Source organism: Pseudophryne corroboree, chromosome 5, assembly GCF_028390025.1.
Source record: "Pseudophryne corroboree isolate aPseCor3 chromosome 5, aPseCor3.hap2, whole genome shotgun sequence".
NCBI classification, from domain to species: domain Eukaryota; kingdom Metazoa; phylum Chordata; class Amphibia; order Anura; family Myobatrachidae; genus Pseudophryne; species Pseudophryne corroboree.
Window position 1 is genome coordinate 149,986,921 of NC_086448.1, and position 21,403 is coordinate 150,008,323.

Below are 21,403 nucleotides of genomic sequence, written 5' to 3' on the forward strand. Positions count from 1 at the left end.
ATAAAAGATTCACTAATTTCTTGTCTGTAGAGGGGATGGTTGGCTGGTCGAGGAGGTAACCAAAAAGAGCCCAAGAGGCGGTACATTGAAAATTAATACCTAATGAGGAGGAGCTGTATGCTTGCAGTTCGCCCCAAAACGTTTGTATGTGGGGGCAGTGCCAAAAGCAGTGCATAATGTCTGCTACTGGTGCGGAGCATTTGACGCATGCTGCAGACTCCGAGAGGCCCATCAAGTGACTTCGTTTTGGGGAAATATAAGCCCTATGCAAGATTTTATGACATTTCCTGATAAGACACTCACTGGAATAAGCCTCAAAGATGTATTAAAGCAGTCCAGCACCGCTTCCAGGGATAAAGAAGGGATTTGGGACGACCACTTTGTAAGTTGTATAAGATCGGAAGAGGGGATAATGTCCGTGCGTATTCGAGCGTATATAGTTGATCTGGAGTGTAGAAGCGTATCAAGGGGGTTAAGGAAATCCCTGGCATCAAGTCGTGCCAGAATTGAGCGTATATAATGGGAGGCCTGAAAATAATAAAATTCATGGTTGGGGTTAATGTTATATTTATCTATAGCTTCAGTGAAGGTGAGTGGTTCATGTGAGGGGTTGAGAAGATTGCGACTATGTACGATTTCTGCCGTATGCCAGCTGTTGAAAGGAAAAGAGGCCCGTCCGTGGTGAAAGTTTAAGTTCCCCAGAAATGGGAGAAACGGAGAATGAAGACAATGTATGTCTAGTGATTTCCTAGACCTTTTCCATGCTAAGATAGTAGAGGTTAGGAGGACGTTGTCAAGGTGAGGCGTCTTCAAAGTAGCATTACTGGCATGTAGGATGTAACTAAGGGACAGGGGGGCGCATAGTTGGGAGTCCAATACCAAGTCAGTGAAGACATTTGTGGCGCTGAGCCAATCCATAGCTATGCGGAGAAGGCAGGCCCTATTATATTGCTCTATATCAGGCAGATTTAGCCACCCATTTTGTACTGATTGGGACAACTTGAGGAAACTTATCCGAGGCCATTTGTTGGCCCATATAAACTTAGATATGTGTGCGTTGAGGATGGATAGGTCCGATTTAGTGAGCAATACGGGGATCATCTGCAGCAGATATAGCAATTTGGGGAAGCTAGCCATTTTGACAAGGTTCCATCGTCCTAGAAGGTTGAGAGGGAAATTTCGCCAGAGGCCTAACTCAGTTTGAATATTAGTAAGAATAGGTTGGACATTGTAGGAATAAAGAAGGGAAGGGTCTGCGGGTAGTTGAATTCCTAGATAAGTGAGATGGGTGGGGGACCATCGGAACGGAAAGGAAGGGTCCCAGCCTACAGTGTCTTGTCGAAATATAGCTAGGGCTTCAGATTTGTCATAGTTAATTAAAAAGCCAGCAAAAGAAGAAAAGCAGGCTATAGCTTCTTGTAGTGCCGGGATTGATTGTTTGGGATTCGAAGTAAGAAGAAGGATGTCATCCGCGAACGCTATTATTTTCAATTCTTGAGTACCAATTAAGATGCCTCTGAAACTACTTAGATTAATAATGTGGCATATAAAGTTTTCTAAAGCCAAATTGAAAAGGAGGGTTGAGAGGGGGCACCCCTGTCTAGTTCCTCTTTCGAGGGTGAAAGGAGAGGAGGAGATATTATTGACCATCAATTGCGCCCTAGGCGTAGTATAAAGGGAGTTGACAAGACCACAAAACTTCTCCCCGAAATGTTGATGGCGTAGGACCCGATCAAGGTGAGGCCAGGCGATCTTGTCAAAGGCCTTCTCTGCGTCTAAGTTAATCAGGATGTTGTCTACTAAGTTATGGGAGCGAGAATGGGTAATAGCAGCCAATGCTGCCCTAATGCCTTTCACAGATTGCCTGTTTTTAAGGAAGCCCAACTGAGCTGGTGATATGATGTGGGATAGACAAGACTGTAAACGAGTGGCCATGAGTTTGGTTAAAAATTTAAAATCCTGATTCACGAGGGATATCGGTCTGTAGGAACCAAGAAGGGAGGGGTCCTTGCCAGGTTTTGCTATAACAATAATTTTAGCCTCGTTGAACCTAATAGGGGTTAGTTTAGAAGAAAGAATGTAATTGTAAAGGGACGTGAGAGTAGGGGCCAGTTCATCACGCATCATTTTGTAAAATTCCGCGCTATAGCCGTCGGGGCCAGGGCTTTTGTTATTAGGCAAGCTTTTAATAGTGTCTATAACCTCCTCAGTAGTAATTGAGCTGTCCAGTAGGTCTCTTTCTTCCTGAGAGAGGATCGGGAGATCAGAGGATTCAAGAAAAGAATAGTTAGCGGTAGGGTCGTCAGGGCCCTTGGTGTATAAGGAGCGGTAGAAGCGCATAAATTCAGTGCAGATAGAGCCGGGGTCTGAGACTAATTTACCAGAGATGTCAATGACGTTAATCCAAGTGCGGGATTTGGGGTCCTTAATCAAATTAGCTAATAATCTGCCCGATTTATTGCCCCATCTGTGAAACTTATTCCTTTGATAGTCATAGGAGAGTTGAGCCTGTTCAGTGAGGAAAGTGTCCTATATGAGCTTTGCCGAGAGATGCCTCTTTACAGGCTGGGGTATCATGTCGTTTGTATCTCCGATATGAGGAGGTGAGCGACGCACTCAAAGTCTGCAGCTGCGAAGAGAATTTTTGTCTTTTTGGCATGAGTATAGGACATAATATGTCCTCGAAGGACCGCCTTAGCAGCACCCCAGAATACAGGGGAGTCCAGCGTTTGGTCACTATTCTCTAGAGTGCAATTAAACCAGGATTGTTTGAGGTGAAGAAGAAAGTCAGTAGAATAGCGGAGATATGCTGGGAAGCGCCAACATGGGGGGTTACGAGGAGACATAGTCATTCGGATATCTATGGATATAGGGGCATGATCGGAGATAATGATGTCTGCAATAGACGTATGTGTAATCTTGGGGAAGAGAGATGTGGAATTGACGATGTAATCAATGCAAGAGTGGGGATGAGAGTAGAATGTGAAGTCTTTCTGGGTTGGGTGAAAGATGCGCCAAGGGTCAAGTAAGTCGAGAGGTAGAGAGAGAGACTGACGCACTTACCCGAGATCTGTCCATGGATGGGTCGAATACCAAGTTGAAATCGCCACCCACAACCAAGTTTTGGCCTCCCCACTTTAGGAGCGTCGACAGGAGAGCTGCAAAGAAAGAGTCAGGGGAGACATTGGGAGCATATATATTAAGGAGGGTATATATGGTACCATCAATTAACGCGTCAAGTAAAATTAATCTACCCTCAGGGTCAATGTGTTTCCTGCTAATCGAGTGCTGTAAGCTAGCATGGAAGGTTAGGAGGGTGATAAAGAGACTTTAAAGCAGGAGCTTTAGATAGCTGCTACTGCTCTCCTCCGATGTTAAGCCACGCCCCCCTCTGACCATTTTTCAATAGCGCGACTCACCCACGCGCAAGCAATTGTGGGCCTGAGCAGCGTACCATTGGCAACATAAATGGATTTCAATGTAGTTTCCATCTTTCGGTCTGCCGGCTCTTTCAGTGAAGCCGTGCCAGGTGCAGGGAGAATTACCTTCTTTGTCAATCTGGACTGTGCACTGTCTAACACAGGGGGTGACTCACATTTTTTCCTGTCCTCCACCGGGAAAGGATAAGCTATCTGAATTCTCTTGGGAATACGAAATTTATTTTCGGGATTCACCCACATCCCTTCAAAGAGTGTATTAAGCTCGTGGGAAGGAAGGAAAGTGACCTTAGATTTCTTTTCTTTATAGAAATAAGCCTTCTCCTGAGGTACAGGAGTGGCTTCCGTGACTTCCAGAACTTCCCTTTATAGCCACAATCATATATTGTATATTTTTGGCCAATTTTTGATCTATTTCCCTGGAGTCACTATCGTCGACACAAGAATCAGTGTCCGTGTCAGTATCCGTATTCACAATATTTGCAAATGGTCTCTTATGTGACCCAGAGGGGGTCGCCTGCGGATGGAAGAACAGAGCCCTGAAAAATCACATCCTCCACAGATTTTCTCCAGCACTCACCATGAGATTCAGACTTATCTAATCTCCTATTGATATGATGCATACTATCACGTATTTCTTTCACCCATGCAGGCTCTTGGTGTGCCGGCAGCGTCACCACATTACACTTCTGTGTCCCTAAAATGGTTTCCTCCGGGGAGGAACTCCCTGCCTCTGACATGTCTTACACACGTGTACAACACACACACAGACACACTGGGACTTATTAGGGGACAGACCCACAGTAAAATCTGTCAGAGGGACACAGTTTAGGAGCAGCCAGTTCACAACCTCAGCGCCAGTATCTAATGCCTGTGAATACAGAATGCCCACTGACATGCAGTGCTTTTTACACAGTAAAACACACTTGTAAAGCACCAAATTCGCTTGTGCCGCCCCCTGTTTTGCACCCTGATACTTGTAGTCAGAAGTGAAGGAGGACCAGCGATTTCTCTGCAGCCTGAGGAGAGAGAACATGTCACTGAGCAGTGTGCTGGCTGCCTGGGGAAGAAGCCCTTTTTACCTCAGAAACTTTTCATAATATTTATACTGGCGGGGGTAGGGCTGTGCCTGGGCACCTTATGCCCCCTTTTTGCCAGATTATAGAGGTGTTTTTGCTGCCCAGGGCGCCCCCCCCCCGCACTCTGCAGTGCCTGTGTGTGTGGGCAGCAATGGCGCGCTGCGCTCCCGCCAGCCGCGCTGTACCTCAGCCGTCACTTTTCTTGATAGATCTGTCTTCTTCTACTCGCATGTCTTCTGACTTCTGGCTCTGTGAGGGGGTGACGGCATGCTGTGGGAGTGAGCATCTAGGCACGGCTAGCGTTCAGTACCCTTCATTAGCTAATGGTGTCCTTTCAGCCAGGAGCAGAGCCATGAAACTCTTCAGGAAGTTGGTTCCTACTTCTGCCCCCTCAGTCCCACGAAGCAGGGAGTCTGTTGCCAGCAGTTCTCCCTGAAAATAACAAACCTAACAAGTCTTTTCAGAGAAACTCCGTAGAGCTCCTCAGAGTGCATCCAGTCGGCCTGGGCACATTTCTAAAACTGAGGTCTGGAGGAGGGGCATAGAGGGAGGAGCCAGTTCACACCCAATGAAAAGTCTTTAGAGTGCCCATGTCTCCTGCGGATCCCATCTATACCCCATAGTCTTGATGTCGTCCCCAGCATCCTCTAGGACGTATGAGAGAAGTTTTTTCTCTTACGTCCTAGAGGATGCTGGGGACTCCAAAAGGACCATGGGGTATAGACGGGATCCGCAGGAGACATGGGCACACTAAAAGACTTTGACTGGGTGTGAACTGGCTCCTCCCTCTATGCCCCTTCTCCAGACCTCAGTTAGATTCTGTGCCCAGAGAGACTGGATACACACTAGGGAAGCTCTCCTGAGTTTCTCTGAAAAGACTTAGTTAGGTTTTTTATTTTCAGAGAGACCTGCTGGCTACAGGCTCCCTGCTTCGTGGGAGTGAGGGGAGAGTAGTCAGACCTACTTCTTCTGAGTTAAAGGCTCTGCTTCTTAGGCTACTGGACACCATTAGCTCCAGAGGGTTCGATCACTTGGTGCGCCTAGCTGCTTGTTCCCAGGACCACACCGTCAACCCCCTCACAGAAGCCAGAAGAAAGAAGCCGGGTGAGTATAAAGAAGCAAGAAGACTTCAGTGACGGAGGCACAGCGCAGCGGTCGCGCTGCGCGCCTGCTTCCACACGTACACCAACAGCACTCACAGGGTGCAGGGGGGGGGGTGCCCTGGGCAGCAAGTTACTGGAGCTAATAACACTGGCAAAAACATATATATATATATATATATATAATATATATATATATATATATATATATATATAGTGTGTGTGTGTGTGTGCCTAGGCACTAAGTATAAGACCCCCGCCAGTCTAAATATTCAAATTTGAGCAAGACTACAACGCGCCGGGAGGGGGCGTGGCTTAGCCCTCACAGCTCGCCAGCGCCATTTTTCTCTCTTCACAGACATGCAGCGACGCTGGCCCGGGACCTCCACTCTCCTTGACAAGTAAAGGGAGCAAAACCGGGGGGAGGGTGGTGGGGAGGGGCGCACAGTTATTTGGTGCTATCAAAGCAGCGCAGTGATCATATATTATTTTTTTTGTAGTATATGGGCGCTGGGGTGTGAGCTGGTATACTCCCTCTGTGTTCTCTCTAACAGGCTTCTCTGTGGGTCTGTCCCCTCTTGTGAGTGTGTGTATGTCGGTACGGTGTGTCGACATGTCTGATGCTGAGTGCTCCTCCCTGGAGGAGGTTACTGGGGGCGCAGAGAAAGAGTTGGGAGTGTCTCTGTCTGCACCGACAACTGCTGATTGGGTGGCCATGTTAAGTACATTGGATGCAAATGTGGCATTATTGTCTAAGAGGCTGGATAAATCTGATTCTCAGACTCAAACGTGGAGAAAATATATGGAGGAAGCCTTATCCCAGGTACAGGCACCCTCGGGGTCACAAAAGCGTTCATTTACCCAGATGGCGGATTCTGATACCGACACGGACTCTGATTCCAGTGTCGACTTTAGTGAGGCCAGTTTACATCCAAGAGTGGTGAAGAGTATTCAGTACATGATTGTGGCAATTAAAGATGTTTTACATATTTCTGAGGTGCCTGCTGTTCCATTATACAAGGGTTTGTTTATATAAAGGGAAAAAGCCTGAGGTGACGTTTCCCCCCTCTCATGAACTGAATGCTCTTTGTGAAAAAGGTTGGGAATCGCCTGACAAAAGGTGGCAGGTTCCCAAGAGAATTTTTATGGCATATCCATTCCCCTCTGTCGACATGTAAAAGTGGGAGTCATCTCCCAATGTGGACAAGGCCCTCTTCCGGCTGTCCAATAAGGTGGCACTTCCGTCTCCTGACACTGCTGCCCTCAAGGATCCTGCGGATCGTAAGCAGGAAACGACATTAAAAGCTATTTATGTCACTACGGGTGCACTCCTCAGAACTGCCGTGGCGTCGGCTTGGGTGAGTAGTGCTATTGCTAAGTGGGCTGATAATTTGGCATATGATATGGATACCCTGGATAGGGATAACATTCTTTTGACTCTCGGTTATATCAGGGACGCTGCAGCTTACCTAAAGGATGCGGCGAGGGATATTGGCCTCTTGGGATCAAGGGCCAATGCCATGGCTGTCTCGGCCAGGAGAGCACACTGGATTCATCAATGGAATGCTGATGCCGACTCCAAGAAAGCTATGGAAGCTCTCCCTTATAAAAGGTAGTGTCTTGTTTGGGGACGGCCTCGCTGACCTGGTGTCTACCCCTACAGCGGGTAAGTCATCTTTTCTTCCTTATGTTCCAGCACAACAGAAAAAGGCACCCCATTATCAGATGCATTCCTTTCGGCCTAATAGATGCAAAAAAGGAAGAGGCTCGTCCTTCCTTGCTTCAAAAGGTAGAGGAAGGGGAAAAAGGACGCCTGCTGCGTCAGGCTCCCAGGACCAAAAGTCCTCCCCAACTTCTGCCAAGTCCACCGCATGACGCTGGGGCTCCCTTACGGGAATCCGTGGCGGTGGGGGCGCGTCTCAGACTCTTCAGTCTTTCTTCAGATCCTTGGGTGTTAGACATATTGTCCCAAGGATACAAACTGGAGTTTCAGGACCTGCCCCCCCACCGATTTTTCAAATCAGTCTTGCCAGTTTCAATCCCAGAAAGGGAAGTAGTGAGTGCGGCAATACAAAAGCTGTGTCAACAGTGTGTCATTGTCCCGGTACCCACGACCCAACGGGGAGAAGGGTTTTATTCAAGCCTCTTTGTCGTACCAAAGCCGGATGGCTCGGTCAGACCGATCCTGAACCTAAAATCCCTCAATCTGTATTTGAAAACTTTCAAGTTCAAAGTGGAATCTCTTCGGGCAGTGATCTCCAGTCTAGAAGGGGGGGGGGGGGATTTTATGGCGTCAGTAGACATAAAATATGCCTACTTGCATGTCCCGATATATCCTCCACATCAGGCGTTCCTGAGATTTGCGGTGCAGGATTGTCATTACCAATTTCAGACGTTGCCGTTTGGGCTTTCCACAGCCCCGAGGGTCTTCACCAAAGTGATGGCGGAAATGATGGTGCTCCTACGCAAGCAAGGTGTCACAATTATCCCGTACTTGGACGATCTCCTGATAAAGGCGAGATCGAAGGAGCAGTTGCTAAGAAATGTGGAACTCTCCCTGACGTTCTGCAACATCATGGTTGGATTCTAAATTTGCCAAAATCTCAGTTGATTCCGACAACTCGGCTGCCTTTCTTGGGCATGATCCTGGACGCGGAACTGCAAAGAGTGTTTCTTCCAGCGGAAAAGGCTCTGGAAATCCAATGCATGGTCAAGGAGATTCTGAAACCGGCAAGAGTGTCGATTCATCAATGCACTCGAGTGCTAGGGAAGATGGTTGCGGCTTACGAAGCCATTCCGTTTGGCAGGTTTCATGCAAGGGTGTTTCGGTGGAACCTGCTGGACAAATGGTCCGGGTCTCACCTGCCCTTGCACCGGAAAATAAGTCTATCTTCCAGGACCAGAATTTCTTTCCTGTGGTGGCTGCAAAGTTCTCACCTTCTAGAGGGATGCAGGTTCGGAATCCAGGATTGGGTCCTGCTGACCACGGATGCAAGTCTCCGAGGCTGGGGAGCAGTCACGCTAGGAAGAAGTTTCCAGGGAAAATGGTCAAGCCAGGAAACTGTCTCCACATAAACGTTCTGGAGTTAAGAGCCATTTACAACGGCCTTCTGCAAGCGGAATACCTTCTTCGAGGTCTACCTGTCCTGATTCAGTCGGACAACGTAACAGCGGTAGCGTACGTAAACCGTCAGGGCGGAACAAGGAGCAGAGTGGCAATGGCGGAGGCCACAAGAGTTCTCCGCTGGGCGGAAAAGCACGTGAGCGCTCTGTCAGCAGTTTTCCTTCCGGGCGTAGACAACAGGGAAGCAGACTTCCTCAGCAGACATGATCTCCATCCGAGAGAGTGGGCTCTTCATCAAGAGGTATTTGCAGAAGTGACAAGGCGTTGGGGAATTCCTCAAATAGACATGATGGCGTCTCGCCTCAACAAGAAGCTTCCGAGGTACTGTTTCAGGTCAAGGGACCCCCGAGCCAGTGCAGTGGACGCCCTGGTAACTCCGTGGGTGTTTCAGTCGGTATATGTATTCCCTCCACTTCCTCTCATTCCAAAAGTGTTGAGGATCATAAGACGAACAAGAGTTCCGGCAGTACTCGTCGTTCCAGTTTGGCCACGGAGGGCCTGGTATCCGGATCTTCAGGGATTGCTCATAGAAGATCCTTGGCCGCTTCCTCTCAGAGAGGACCTGTTACTGCAAGGGCCATGCGTATTTAGGACTTACTGCGGCTGCGTTTGACGGCGTGGAGGTTGAACGCCAAATTCTAGCTCGAAAGGGTATTCCCGGGGAAGTCATCCCCACTCTCCTTAAGGCTAGAAAGGAGTTCACGGCGAAGCATTATCACCGTATTTGGAGAAAATATGTGTCGTGGTGTGAAGCCAGGAAAGCTCCTGTGGAGGAATTTCAGCTGGGTCGTTTCCTCCATTTTTTGCAGGCAGGTGTGGATGCAGGCCTAAAATTAGGTTCCATCAAAGTGCAGATTTCGGCTTCATCTATTTTCTTTCAAAAAGAATTGGCCGCCCTTCCTGAAGTTCAGACTTTCGTGAAGGGAGTGCTGCATATCCATCATCCGTTTGTGCCACCCGTGGCACCGTGGGATCTTGACGTGGTGTTACAATTTCTTATGTCTCACTGGTTTGAACCTTTGCGAAAGGTTGAGTTGAAATTTCTCACTTGGAAAGTGGTCATGCTTTTGGCCTTGGCGTCCGCAAGACGGGTGTCGGAATTGGCGGCTTTGTCTCACAAGAGCCCATATTTGATTTTCCATGTGGATAGAGCGGAATTGAGGACTCGTCAACAATTTCTGCCGAAGGTGGTTTCTTCATTTCACATAAACCAACCTATTGTGGTGCAGGTGGCTACGGATGCCGTGGTGGTGCCAAAATCTCTCGATGTGGTAAGAGCGTTGAAGATTTGTGTCGCCAGAACGGCTCTTGTGAGGAAAACAGAGGCTCTGTTTGTCCTGTATGCTTCCAACAAGATTGGAAATCCTGCTTCCAAGTAGACTATTGCGCGCTGGATTTGTAATACGATTCAGCACGCTCATTCTACGGCTGGATTGCCGTTGCCGAAGTCGGTGAAGGCCCATTCTACCAGGAAGGTGGGCTCATCTTGGGCGGCTGCCCGAGGGGTCTCGGCACTTCAGCTTTGCCGAGCAGCTACGTGGTTGGGTTCAGACACTTTTGCTAAATTCTACAAGTTTGATACCCTGGCTGATGAGGACCTCATGTATGCTCAATCGGTGCTGCAGAGTCGTCCGCACTCTCCCGCCCAGCCCGGAGCTTTGGTATAGACCCTATGGTCCTTTTGGAGTCCTCAGCATCCTCTAGGACGTAAACGAAAATAGGATTTTAATACCTACCGGTAAATCCTTTTCTCCTAGTCCGTAGAGGATGCTGGGCGCCCATCCCAGTGCGTACTGTTACTTGCAGTTGTATTGTTACGTGTTGGTTTCGGTTACACGAAGGTTGTGTATCGGTCATGTTCAGCTTGTTGCTGTTTTTTTCGTTCATACTGTTATCTGGTTTTCTTGGTAATCCAGTTGTACGGTGTGTTGTGGTGTGAGCTTGTATGTATCTCACCCTTGGTTTAACAAAAATCCTTTTCCTCGAAATGTCCGTCTCCCTGGGCACAGTTCCTATAACTGAGGTCTGGAGGAGGGGCATAGAGGGAGAAGCCAGTTCACACCCAGTCAAAGTCTTTTAGTGTGCCCATGTCTCCTGCGGATTCCGTCTATACCCCATGGTCCTTTTGGAGTCCCCAGCATCCTCTACGGACTAGGAGAAAAGGATTTACCGGTAGGTATTAAAATCCTATTTTTTTTTATTTTTTTTTTTGGTATTTGCATCAAAATAGCAAATGATTTCAGCCATCTCTGTTTTGCAGACAGCAGCTTAATACAGCGTACAGGATATAAGCTTTCCTTGTAGAATCGGTGCTAGGCAGGTACAGACTTGGGTCTCTTTTTGGCGCTGGCATCTGTGGGCGTGCATGATGCAAAAGGGGCGTGTGGACATTGCAAATGGGGGTGTGCTGTGAGTTAGGTGGCGTGGACTCGCGACATGCCCCCATATTGCTTAGCAACGGGGCACTACGGGCGGCTGCAGCGAAGGACAAACCAGAGAGTCGGAAGCTGCGCTCTCTGTTGACCAAACCGGCCCATCAGCCCTTCTTGCATTTACCAGATGGGCAGTCAGACCCTGGTACTAGGGTGTTTGGCGCCTCCCTGCAAACTTTAAATTTGCACCCTTCCATACTTTACAAAGGGACAGTGACAGTGGTCACACAAAATAGGGGCATGGTCACACAAGGAAGGGGTGTGCTCACACAATAGTACCTACCCCCATTTCAAATTATGTCAAACAGTAGCACAGTCTTATTCATAACACACACCACTTAGTAGTGCCGCTTATACACATAATGCCCCCAGTAGTAGTGCCGCTTACACACATAATGCCCCCAGTAGCAGTGTCGCTTATACACATAATGCTTTTAGTAGTAGTGCTGTAAATACACATAATGCCCTCCGTGGTAACGCACCTTGTACATAATGCCTCCAGTAGTAGTGTCCATTACACATGTAATGCCCCCAGTAGTAGTGCCACTTATACATAATGCCAGTAGTAGTAGTGTCACTTATACACAATGCCCACCGTAGTAGTGCCGCTTGTACATAATGCCCACAGTAGTAGCGCCCCTTATACATAATGCCCACAGTAGTAGTGGCCCTTATACATAATGCCCACAGTAGTAGTGCCGCTTTTACACATAATGCCTCCAGCAGTAGCGCCGCTTATATATAATGCCCATAGTAGTAGTTCTGCTTATACACATAATGCCCCCAGTAGTAGTGCTGCTTATACACATAATGCCCACTGAAGTAGTGCTGCTTATACACATAATGCCCCCTGAAGTAGAGCTGCTTACACTCAGAATGCCCACAGTAGTAGTGCCTACTTATATACATAATGTCCACAGTAGTAGTGCAGCTTACTCACATAATGCCCCCCTTGTACATAATGCCCACATAGCAGTGCCCCTTGTATATAATGCCCACAGAAGTGCTGCATAACACACACACACACACACACACACACACACACACACACTTTTTTTCTCTCTCTCTCTCTCTCCTACTAACGTCTGGCTGGCCGGATCTAACAGCTTATCCTCTCCCTCTGACATGCAGCAGCCCTACTCATGCATTTCTATGTAGTTCTGCCCCCTCATTCATGTGTAGCTCCACCCCCTTATTCCCATGTAGACCCACCCCTTTTCAGGCCTGACCATTGACGCTGTCACAGGGGGGTGGGAGGTGGCTTCCAGCGCTGCTACTTGTCATACAGTGTGACAGACGCAGCAGCGGGGACATCAGTAGGGATGCAGGGCAGGGTGAGTGCTCCTCCTGCCTGGAGCCTCCCTACTTTGCATCCCTTTGCTGATCAGGTAGCGCTGGTCCTGTTTCCATGTGTAAACAATTGGGACAGTGATTTCAAGTCTGACATGTATTGTAAATAATGAGGATGTGGTTTTGCATTTAGTGATTTACAAACTGCACTTAAAAATGCAGAAATGCATGTGGTTTGGAGAAACCACAGTTCAGTAAAACTGATATATATTGGCATTTGAACACCGGCCAGTGGTATTTTGGGATCTGTCGATTATCGGTGGCTGTTTGGACACTGACAATAAAGTATCCAACTCGCTGTGAGCTGCCGTGGTGAATGCTTATATACCAGAGCATTTCAATATAGCCTTGAGCAATTTTACACTGCGGGGACAACCCAGCACTGGTAATCAATTTGTACGATCTGAAATTTGTGCACGTGCACTGCAGAGGGGACGCTGGGCCGAAGGGGCGGAAAGAACCGATCGGATTCCTCTTCACAACTTGGACCTCGTCAGGCAATGTGTAAGGCAGGTTATACCCAAAAACAGGATTTGAATTATCTACCGGTAAATCCTTTTCTCGTAGTCCGTAGAGGATGCTGGGGTCCAATTTAGTACCATGGGGTATAGACTGGTCCTTTGGGAGCCACTGCCACTTTAAGAGTTTAATAGTGTGAGCTGGCTCCTCCCTCTATGCCCTTCCTACCAGACTCAGTCTAGAAACTGTGCCTGAGGAGACGGACATATTTTGAGAGAAGGAAATACACAGATAGTGGTGAGATTCACACCAGCTCACACATAACAAAAAGGAAAGCCAAGCTAACCAACTTGGACCGATTAAGCAACGGCTGAACCAACAAACGTAACCAAGTAACAATGCGAGAATACGTAGCACTGGGCGAGCGCCCAGCATACTCTACAGACAACGAGAAAAGGATTTACCGGTAGGTAATTAAAATCCTGTTTTCTCTTACGTCTTAGAGGATGCTTGGGTCCAATTTAGTACCATGGGGATGTACCAAAACTCCCAGTAAGAGAGGGAGAGTGCTGAGGTTCCTGCAGAAATGATTGACCAAACTTTAGGTCCTCAGAGGCCAAAGTATCGAACTTGTAAAACTTAGCAAACGTGTTCGACCCAGACCAAGTAGCCACTCAGCAAAGGTGAAGATCCGAGACACCCCGGGCAGCCGCCCAGGAAGAACCCACTTTATGTGTAGAGTGGGACTATACAGATTTTGGACAAGCCAAACCTGCTGTTGAATAAGCATGCTGGATAGTAAGCGTGATCCATCGAGAAATAATCTGCTCAGAAGCAGGACACCCAATCTTGTTGGGATCATAAAGGACAAAAAGTGCGTCCGACTTCCTGTGACGCGTAGTTCTCTTCACATATATTTTCAAAGCCCGCACAACATCCAGGGACTTTGAGGTAATCGAGGTGTCAGTAGGTACTGGCACCACAATAGGTTGGTTGATATGAAAAGCGTACACAACCTTTTGGAAGAAATATGCTGACGCGTTCTGAGTTCAGCCCTATCTTCATGGAAAATCAAGTAGGGGCTCTTGTGCGACAGTGCCCCCAATTCAGACACACGTCTTGCAGATGCCAATGCTAACAGTGTGACTGACTTCCAAGGAAGAAACTTTACGTCCACCTCCTGTAAAGGTTCAAACCAATCAGATTGCAGGAACTGCAGCACCACATTATGATCCCAAGGTGCCGTAGGAGGCACAAAGTGTGGTTGGATGTGCAGAACTCCTTTCAAGAATGTCTGAACCTCAGGGAGAGTAGCCAATTGTTTCTGGAAGAAAATGGACAAGGGCGAAATCTGAACCTTGATGGAGCTCAAGCGTAGGCCCACATCCACACCAGCTTGCAGAAAGAGGAGGAAATGTCCCAGTTGAAACTCCACCATAGGAACCTTCTTGGATTCACACCAAGACACATATTTTTTCCAAATCCGATGGTAATGTTTAGACGTTACCCCCTTCCTACCTTGGATCAGAGTAGGAATGACCTTGTTCAGAATGCCCTTCCTAGCTAAGATCTGGCGTTCAACCTCAATGCCGTCAAACGTAACCGCGGTAAGTGTTGATAAGCGAACGGCACTTGTTGTAGAAGGTTCTCACGAAGAGGAAGAGGCCTCGGATCCTCCAGCAGTAATTCCAGAAGATCCGCGTACCAAGCCCGTCTTGGCCAGTCCGGAGCAATGAGGATCGCCTGAACTTTTGATTAGTTTGAGAATCCTTGGGATGAGTGGAAGTGGAAGGAATACATACACCGAGTGGAACACCAACTGAGTTACCAGGGCGTCCACCGCCACCGGTTGCGGGTCTCTTGACCTGGAACAGTACCTCTGAAGCTTCTTGTTGAGGCGAGAGGCCATCATGTCTATGTGAGGTACGTCCCACCGGCTTGTTACCTCTGTGAAAACCTCCGGGTGGAGTCCCCATTCTCCTGGATGGAGATCGTGTCTGCTGAGGAAGTCCGCTTCCCAGTTGTCCACTCCTGGAATGAAGATCACCGCCAGTGCCAGCGCGTGCTTTTCTGCCCAGAGGAGGATTCTTGTTACCTCTGACATTGCAGCTCTGCTCTTCGTTCTGCCCTGCCTGTTTATGTAAGACACCGCCGTGACGTTGTCTCCGACTGAACCTGAATGGCCCGATCTTGCAGAAGATGTGCTGCTTGTAGAAGGCCGTTGTATATGGCCCTTAGTTCCAGAACGTTTATTGGAAGGACAGATTCCTGACTTGACCACTTTCCTTGGAAGTTTTCCCCCCTGGATGACTGCTCCCCAACCTCTGAGGCTTGCATCCGTGGTTAGAAGAATCCAGTTGTGAATCCCAAACCTGCAACGCTCGAGCAAGTGAGGAGTTTGCAGCCACCAGAGGAGTGAAATCCTGGCTTTCGGTGACAGGTGTATCCGATGGTGCATGTGAAGATGTGATCCCGACCACTTGTCCAGGAGATCCTGCTGGAAGAACCGTGCATGGAATATTCCGTACTGTAGAGCCTCGTAGGAGGCCACCATCTTTCCCAGAAGGTGAATGCACTGATGAACTGGTACCCGGGGTGGTTTCAAGACATCCCGGACCATTGATTGGATCACTAATGCTTTCTCCAGTGGTAGAAACACCCACTGCACTTCCGTGTCGAGTACCGTCCCCAGGAAAGGTAGTCTCCTTGTCGGTTCCAAATGTGACTTTGGAAGGTTCAGGATCCACCCATGATCCTGGAGTAGTCGAGTTAAGAGAGCAATACTCTGCAACAGATTCTCCCTGGAAGATGCCTTTATCAGCAGATCATCCAGATATGGAATTATGTTCACTCCCTGTTTGCGGAGAAGAAGCATCATCTCCGCCATGACCTTGGTGAACACCCTCTGTGCTGTGGAGAGGCCAAATGGCAGGGCCTGGAACTGGTAGTGACAGTCCTGTAGTGCAAACCTTAGATAATCATGGTGAGACAGTCCTGTAGTGCAAACCTTAGATAATCATGGTGAGGCGGCCAGATCGGAATGTGAAGGTACGCATCCTTGATATCCATGGATACCAGGAATTCCGCCTCCTCCAGACCTGAGACCACCGCTCTCAGAGACTCCATCTTGAACTTGAACACTTGTAAGTATGAGTTCAAGGACTTTAGGTTCAATATTGGCCTGGCCGAACTGTCCGGCTTCGGTAACACAAACAGGTTTTAGTAATAACCCCTGTTTTTTAGGTGAGGTGGAACTGGAACAATGACATTTGTTTTTACCATTTTTTGACATGGCTTCCTGCAGAAACGTACTTTCTGTCAGCGAAGCTGGTAAGCCTGATTTGAAGAATCTGTGTGGTGGGAGTACTTGAAATTCCAGTCTGTACCCCTGGGTAACAATATCTTTTACCCAGGGGTCTGGGCACGACGCCGCCCAGACGTGACTGAACTCTTTTAGTCTCGCTCCCACCTGCCCGATCCCCAGGCTGTGAGGTCCACCATCATACTGAAGACTTGGAGGAAGCAGAACCTGGTTTCTGCTCCTGGGAACCTGTTGGTGCAGGTTTTCTGGATTTTCCCCAACCTCCTCTAAAGAAGGTGGGGGACCCTTGGATTTTTTAAATTTCGCGGTCCGAAAGGACTGCAGCGTAAGCGTAGGATAAGATTTCCTAGCCGGTGCAGCTATCCAGTGCTTCCCCAAACGGGGCCTGACCTGTGAAGGGTAGATTTTCCACGCTCTTCTTGGATTCCGCATTCACAGTCCATTGGCGTAGCCAGAGTCCTCTGCGTGCTGAGACTGCCATGGAAGTAGCCCTTGCATTAAGCAGGCCAATGTCCTTCGTGGCTCCACCATGAAACCTGCCGAATCCTGTATGTGACGTAAAAACAAGTCAATGTCGCTCCTATCCATAGTATCTAATTCCTCTAGTAATGTGCCTGACCACTTTACTATGGCTTTAGAAATCCACGCACAAGCAATAGTGGGCCTTTAGGCCACGCCTGTAGCCGTGTATAGTGATTTGAGCGTAGTCTCTATTTTGCGGTCAGCCGTCTCCTTTAAGGTGGTTGAATCGGGGACAGGTAAAACCACCTTTTTTGACAACCTAGATACAGAAGCGTCTACTACAGGTGGATTTTCCCACTTTTTTTTCTGTCCTCTTCAGGGAAAGTAAAAGCAATGAGAATTCTTTTAGGGATTGGAATTTTTATTCTCTGGGTTTTCCCAGGATTTTTCAAACAAGGAGTTTAACTCCTTAGAAGCAGGGAAGGTAAGCGAGGATGTCTTATTTACAGTAAAGTAAGTCTCCTCTACCTGCTCAGGTACCTTCTCAGTAATGTGTAAAATATCCCTAATGGCTTCAATCATTAGTTGCACCCATTTAGCAAGGGAGGCATCCCCCCGCTGCATATCCCTATCACCGTCCCCTGTATCGGAGTCTGTATCCATGTCTGCTTGCATTATCTGGGCAAGTGGACGTTTATGTGGGTATGTAGGTGGGTTTTTAGATGAAGTGGTGGGGGCCGAAGCCTGCAAGCCATCCACAGATTTTCTCAAAAATTGCGTCTCCCTCTCAGAATATGACATCCTAGTTGAAATCTGGGATATCGTCCCCCTTAAAGAATCCACCCATGGGGGTTCGGATTCAGAAGGCTGAGAAAGTATATTGCAGTCCTGAGTACATGGAATAGACTCCTCAGGAGAAGATAAACACTCTGCGCACACACACAGGAAAATATCAGCCACAGTTTCCCCCAGAGTACCTTCAGAGAGAGACAGAGTATAAGAAGCCAGCCACACAGCTCCCCTGTAGGCAATTATTCTGATAAAAGCTGGAAGCATGTGGAGGGCAGCGCTCCCTGTCAGCGTCTCCTACGATCTGCAGGGAGAAAATAGCGCTGGTGAGTGCTGGATCTGCTCTGAGAGGAAGCCCCGCCCCTTGTAATAGCACACAGCTTCCCGCACTAATGTTTAAACTGGCCTGAGGTTTTGTTAGTGCTAACAGTGGGATTAGCCCCTGTTAGTTGCTGCACCAGTGTAGGGTGTATTCGCGCTGGTTCAGGATGCCCCTCACAGCGCCTACACAGTGTGTTGCTGAGCCTTCCTGGAGTGCAGCCTGTCAGAGCTGCGCTCCCACCCTTGTGCCGCCATACCCGCCGGCGACCCGCTAACCGGGACGCCGGCGCTGTACTCGGCACATCTTCAAACCTCTGGCTCTGTTAGGGGGTGGCGGCTGTGCTGCAGGAGTGAGCGGTCACCTCATGGGCTAGCGATCAGCACCCCCAGGAGCTCAGGGGCAGATGTATTAACCTGTAGAAGGCATAAGGAAGTGATAAACCAGTGATATGTGCAAGGTGATAAAGGCACCAGCCAATCAGCTCCAATATGTAAACTAACAGTTAGGAGCTGATTGGCTGCTGCCTTTATCACCTTGCACATATCACTGGTTTATCACTTCCTTATACCTTCTCCAGGTTAATACATCTGCCCCTCAGTGTCCTTTCAGCGGAGATAGAGAACCAGTAACTCTTCAGGAAGTGGGTTCCTACAACCCCCCTCCCCACAAGTCACACAAAGCAGGGAGGCTGTTGCCAGCAGCCTCCCTGTACCCAACTAACTCAAGAAAATAATAAAGCTAGAAAAACTCATAGAAGCTCCCTAGCTGTGACCGGCTCCTCTGGGCACATTTTCTAAACTGAGTCTGTTAGGAGGGGCATAGAGGGAGGAGCCAGCCCACACTATTAAACTCTTAAAGTGCCAGTGGCTCCCAAAGGACCCGTCTATACCCCATGGTACTAAATTGGACCCCAGCATCCTCTAGGACGTAAGAGAAATAGGTAGGTGCTGGATTAGCAGATAATGGGGCAGATGTATTAAGCCTGGAGAAGTGATAAAGCAGTGATAAGTGCAAGGTTATAGCACACCAGCCAATTAGCTCCTATTTTTCAAACCCATAATGATTGGCTGGTGCGTTATCACCTTGCACTTATCACTGCTTTATCACTTCTCCAGGCTTAAGACACCGGCCCCAGTGTACTGTGTAATAAGTAACCCATCATAAACGCCTATCAGCTATCCCAATAACTCCTTACTGAACTCCTCAGACTTCACACCTACTTTCTTGCCCAGTTCACCCTTCTGGTTATGCTCCTCTCTTTAGACACTGAGCCATCACTGGCTGGGTTATCTTCCACCATCTTGTGCTCCCTGCATCAGTGCACCTCTGCTCCCCTGTCCCCCACCCCCACCAGATTGTCTGACCCTGTGTGTCTGCCCACACGTTGGGTACAAGAGCATTGATTTGGACAGTTCTCAGTGACTTCTCAATCCTTCCCCATGTGATTTCTCATTACTTGTGCTAGCCCTGATTAGTGGCTGCCCCCTTCCCCCAGTAACATTTGGTTGTGTAATGTTTTGATAGTTTATGCTATGTATTGATGTTCCATTGTATTGTTATCCCCTGTGCTTTGCAGAGGATACCCTGTGACGCCATATAAATGATAATCATCTGGGTATTCTGGCTACTTGTGTTAGTCACTGTGCAATGACATGTGCCTACATTTAGCGATTCTTGGGGTAAATCTAATTTAAAATGGGTGGACGAGTTGGGGTGGGGTGCAACCAAGGAACAACTTCATACCTCTGACCGTCACAACTGTGGTAGCATTGTGGGAAGTTGGTAGGTAATTCCCTTGCCACATGCAGCGAAGGCTGGTACCTACACTACGTATATTGGTCAATTTATGGCGCGTGGTGGGGTCATGCCGCAGAGTGCATTCTCCCTGCTCCAAGTTTACCAATGTTGGTATTGGTTGGGTATGTGTTACCAGCAGCTTGAATTCCGGCGGTCAGCATCCCGATGCCGGGATCCCAGACGCAGAATGGGGGGGGGGGCACAACGAAGCCCCTTGCGGGCTCGCTGCGCTCGTTCTATTCCCATTCCCATTCATGGACATCCACTGCAGGTCACATAACTACATCCAGTTAGGAGGTATCCAGTGGCAAAATAGGTGGGATTGCTCATAACTCTGAATAAAGCCGATCATATCACTGCACTGGGGAAACATAGGCTTGTTTTGTAATGCTCAATATAAACGTATTAGAACATGATCCATTTAAATTCTGTGTATTATAGGTCCTGCTATGGGCTCACAGGAATGCAGACCATATCATCCCACTGTATTGCTTTGATCCAAGACACTACTTGGGAACTCATAACTATAATTTTCCCAAGACTGGACCTCATCGCTTGAAATTCCTGTTAGAAAGTGTGCAGGATTTAAGGGACACTCTGAAGAAGAAAGGAAGGTATGGCAGCGATCCTAAACCTTCATGTATATACTCTTCTATATACATGCATTTATTTACTTTCCTTGCTGTATCCACATAGCAACCTGTTACTGAGAAGAGGTAATCCAGAAGATGTCATCCATGATCTCCTCAAGCAAGTGGGTCCAGTGTCAGCGGTTGCACTACAAGAAGAGGTGTGTGTAACACGCTGGCTGCTGAATGGTTATTTAATGCCTAATTAACTTTCTTATACAAGCCCAAGTTCTCATTTATATACTACTATAGTGCTAACATATTCAATTGTGTTCTACGGCTGGGAATGCAACAATAATAAGACATGACAGATGGCCCTGCTCGCAAGCTTCTATTCTTAATTACTGAAGTTTCTGACTATTTGGTGGACTACTAGAGATACAGTACTATAGCATTGCTGTGTCTGCTGTAATAGTGATTTCCATGTGGTTTCTGCAGGTTCATCCACATTTGCTATCTTCATTTAGATGTTGGCTAAGAGATAAAATTTAAGCAAATATACAGATGGTTATCTTTTATTTTTGTGGTAGTTGATCAGTTGCGGGCACAATAGGCGTCACCTCTCCTACTAGTCAGATTTGTCCATTAAAAACAGCAGCCACTCTCTTCTGTGTTCCACCTTTGGGGTATAGCGAGGAGCTGCCCGTCTGGTGGCAATAAATTAGGCCCAGAGTGGGCACTACACAGTGAGTGTCTGCCAGCCGACCAATCACTAACCATGTGACGCAGACGTGGGCAAGATACTGTGTGCACTAGGGTTGCCAGCAAATGCTGGGCGTTGCAGTACTTCAGTTTACTTTAAGTTTGTGTCCCAGTGCCTGCGATCACTTATAACTGAGGATAGAATACAAATATGAGATTTTACTCTAGAACATTATTGCATAAATGGGAAATAATGAAAGGCATAATGCACTTAGCATTGCCTTGTTACCACCCCTTCATCACCAATCTGAATAACTTTTATTACACAGCAAAAGCAGAAACCGCACAGAAATATTTCATGTTTAGTAGATAACCTTGAAATAACTTTGTGACCTTTGTTTTACAAATAAACCCCTGCACGCAATTCTACTTGGTAGCAGTAGGCATTCATGCAAGTTC

At 47.9% G+C, this 21,403-nt stretch overlaps 1 protein-coding gene across 1 annotated transcript in view; it reads left to right on the top strand.

The window, feature by feature from the left end:
- Window positions 1–21,403, top strand: part of LOC134927405 (cryptochrome DASH) — a 123,605-nt gene that overhangs the window by 11,081 nt on the left and 91,121 nt on the right. The window contains exons 2-3 of the mRNA XM_063921811.1: window positions 20,115–20,287; window positions 20,370–20,463. Coding sequence (XP_063777881.1) covers window positions 20,115–20,287; window positions 20,370–20,463 — 267 coding nt within the window. The remainder of the gene's footprint in view (window positions 1–20,114; window positions 20,288–20,369; window positions 20,464–21,403) is intronic.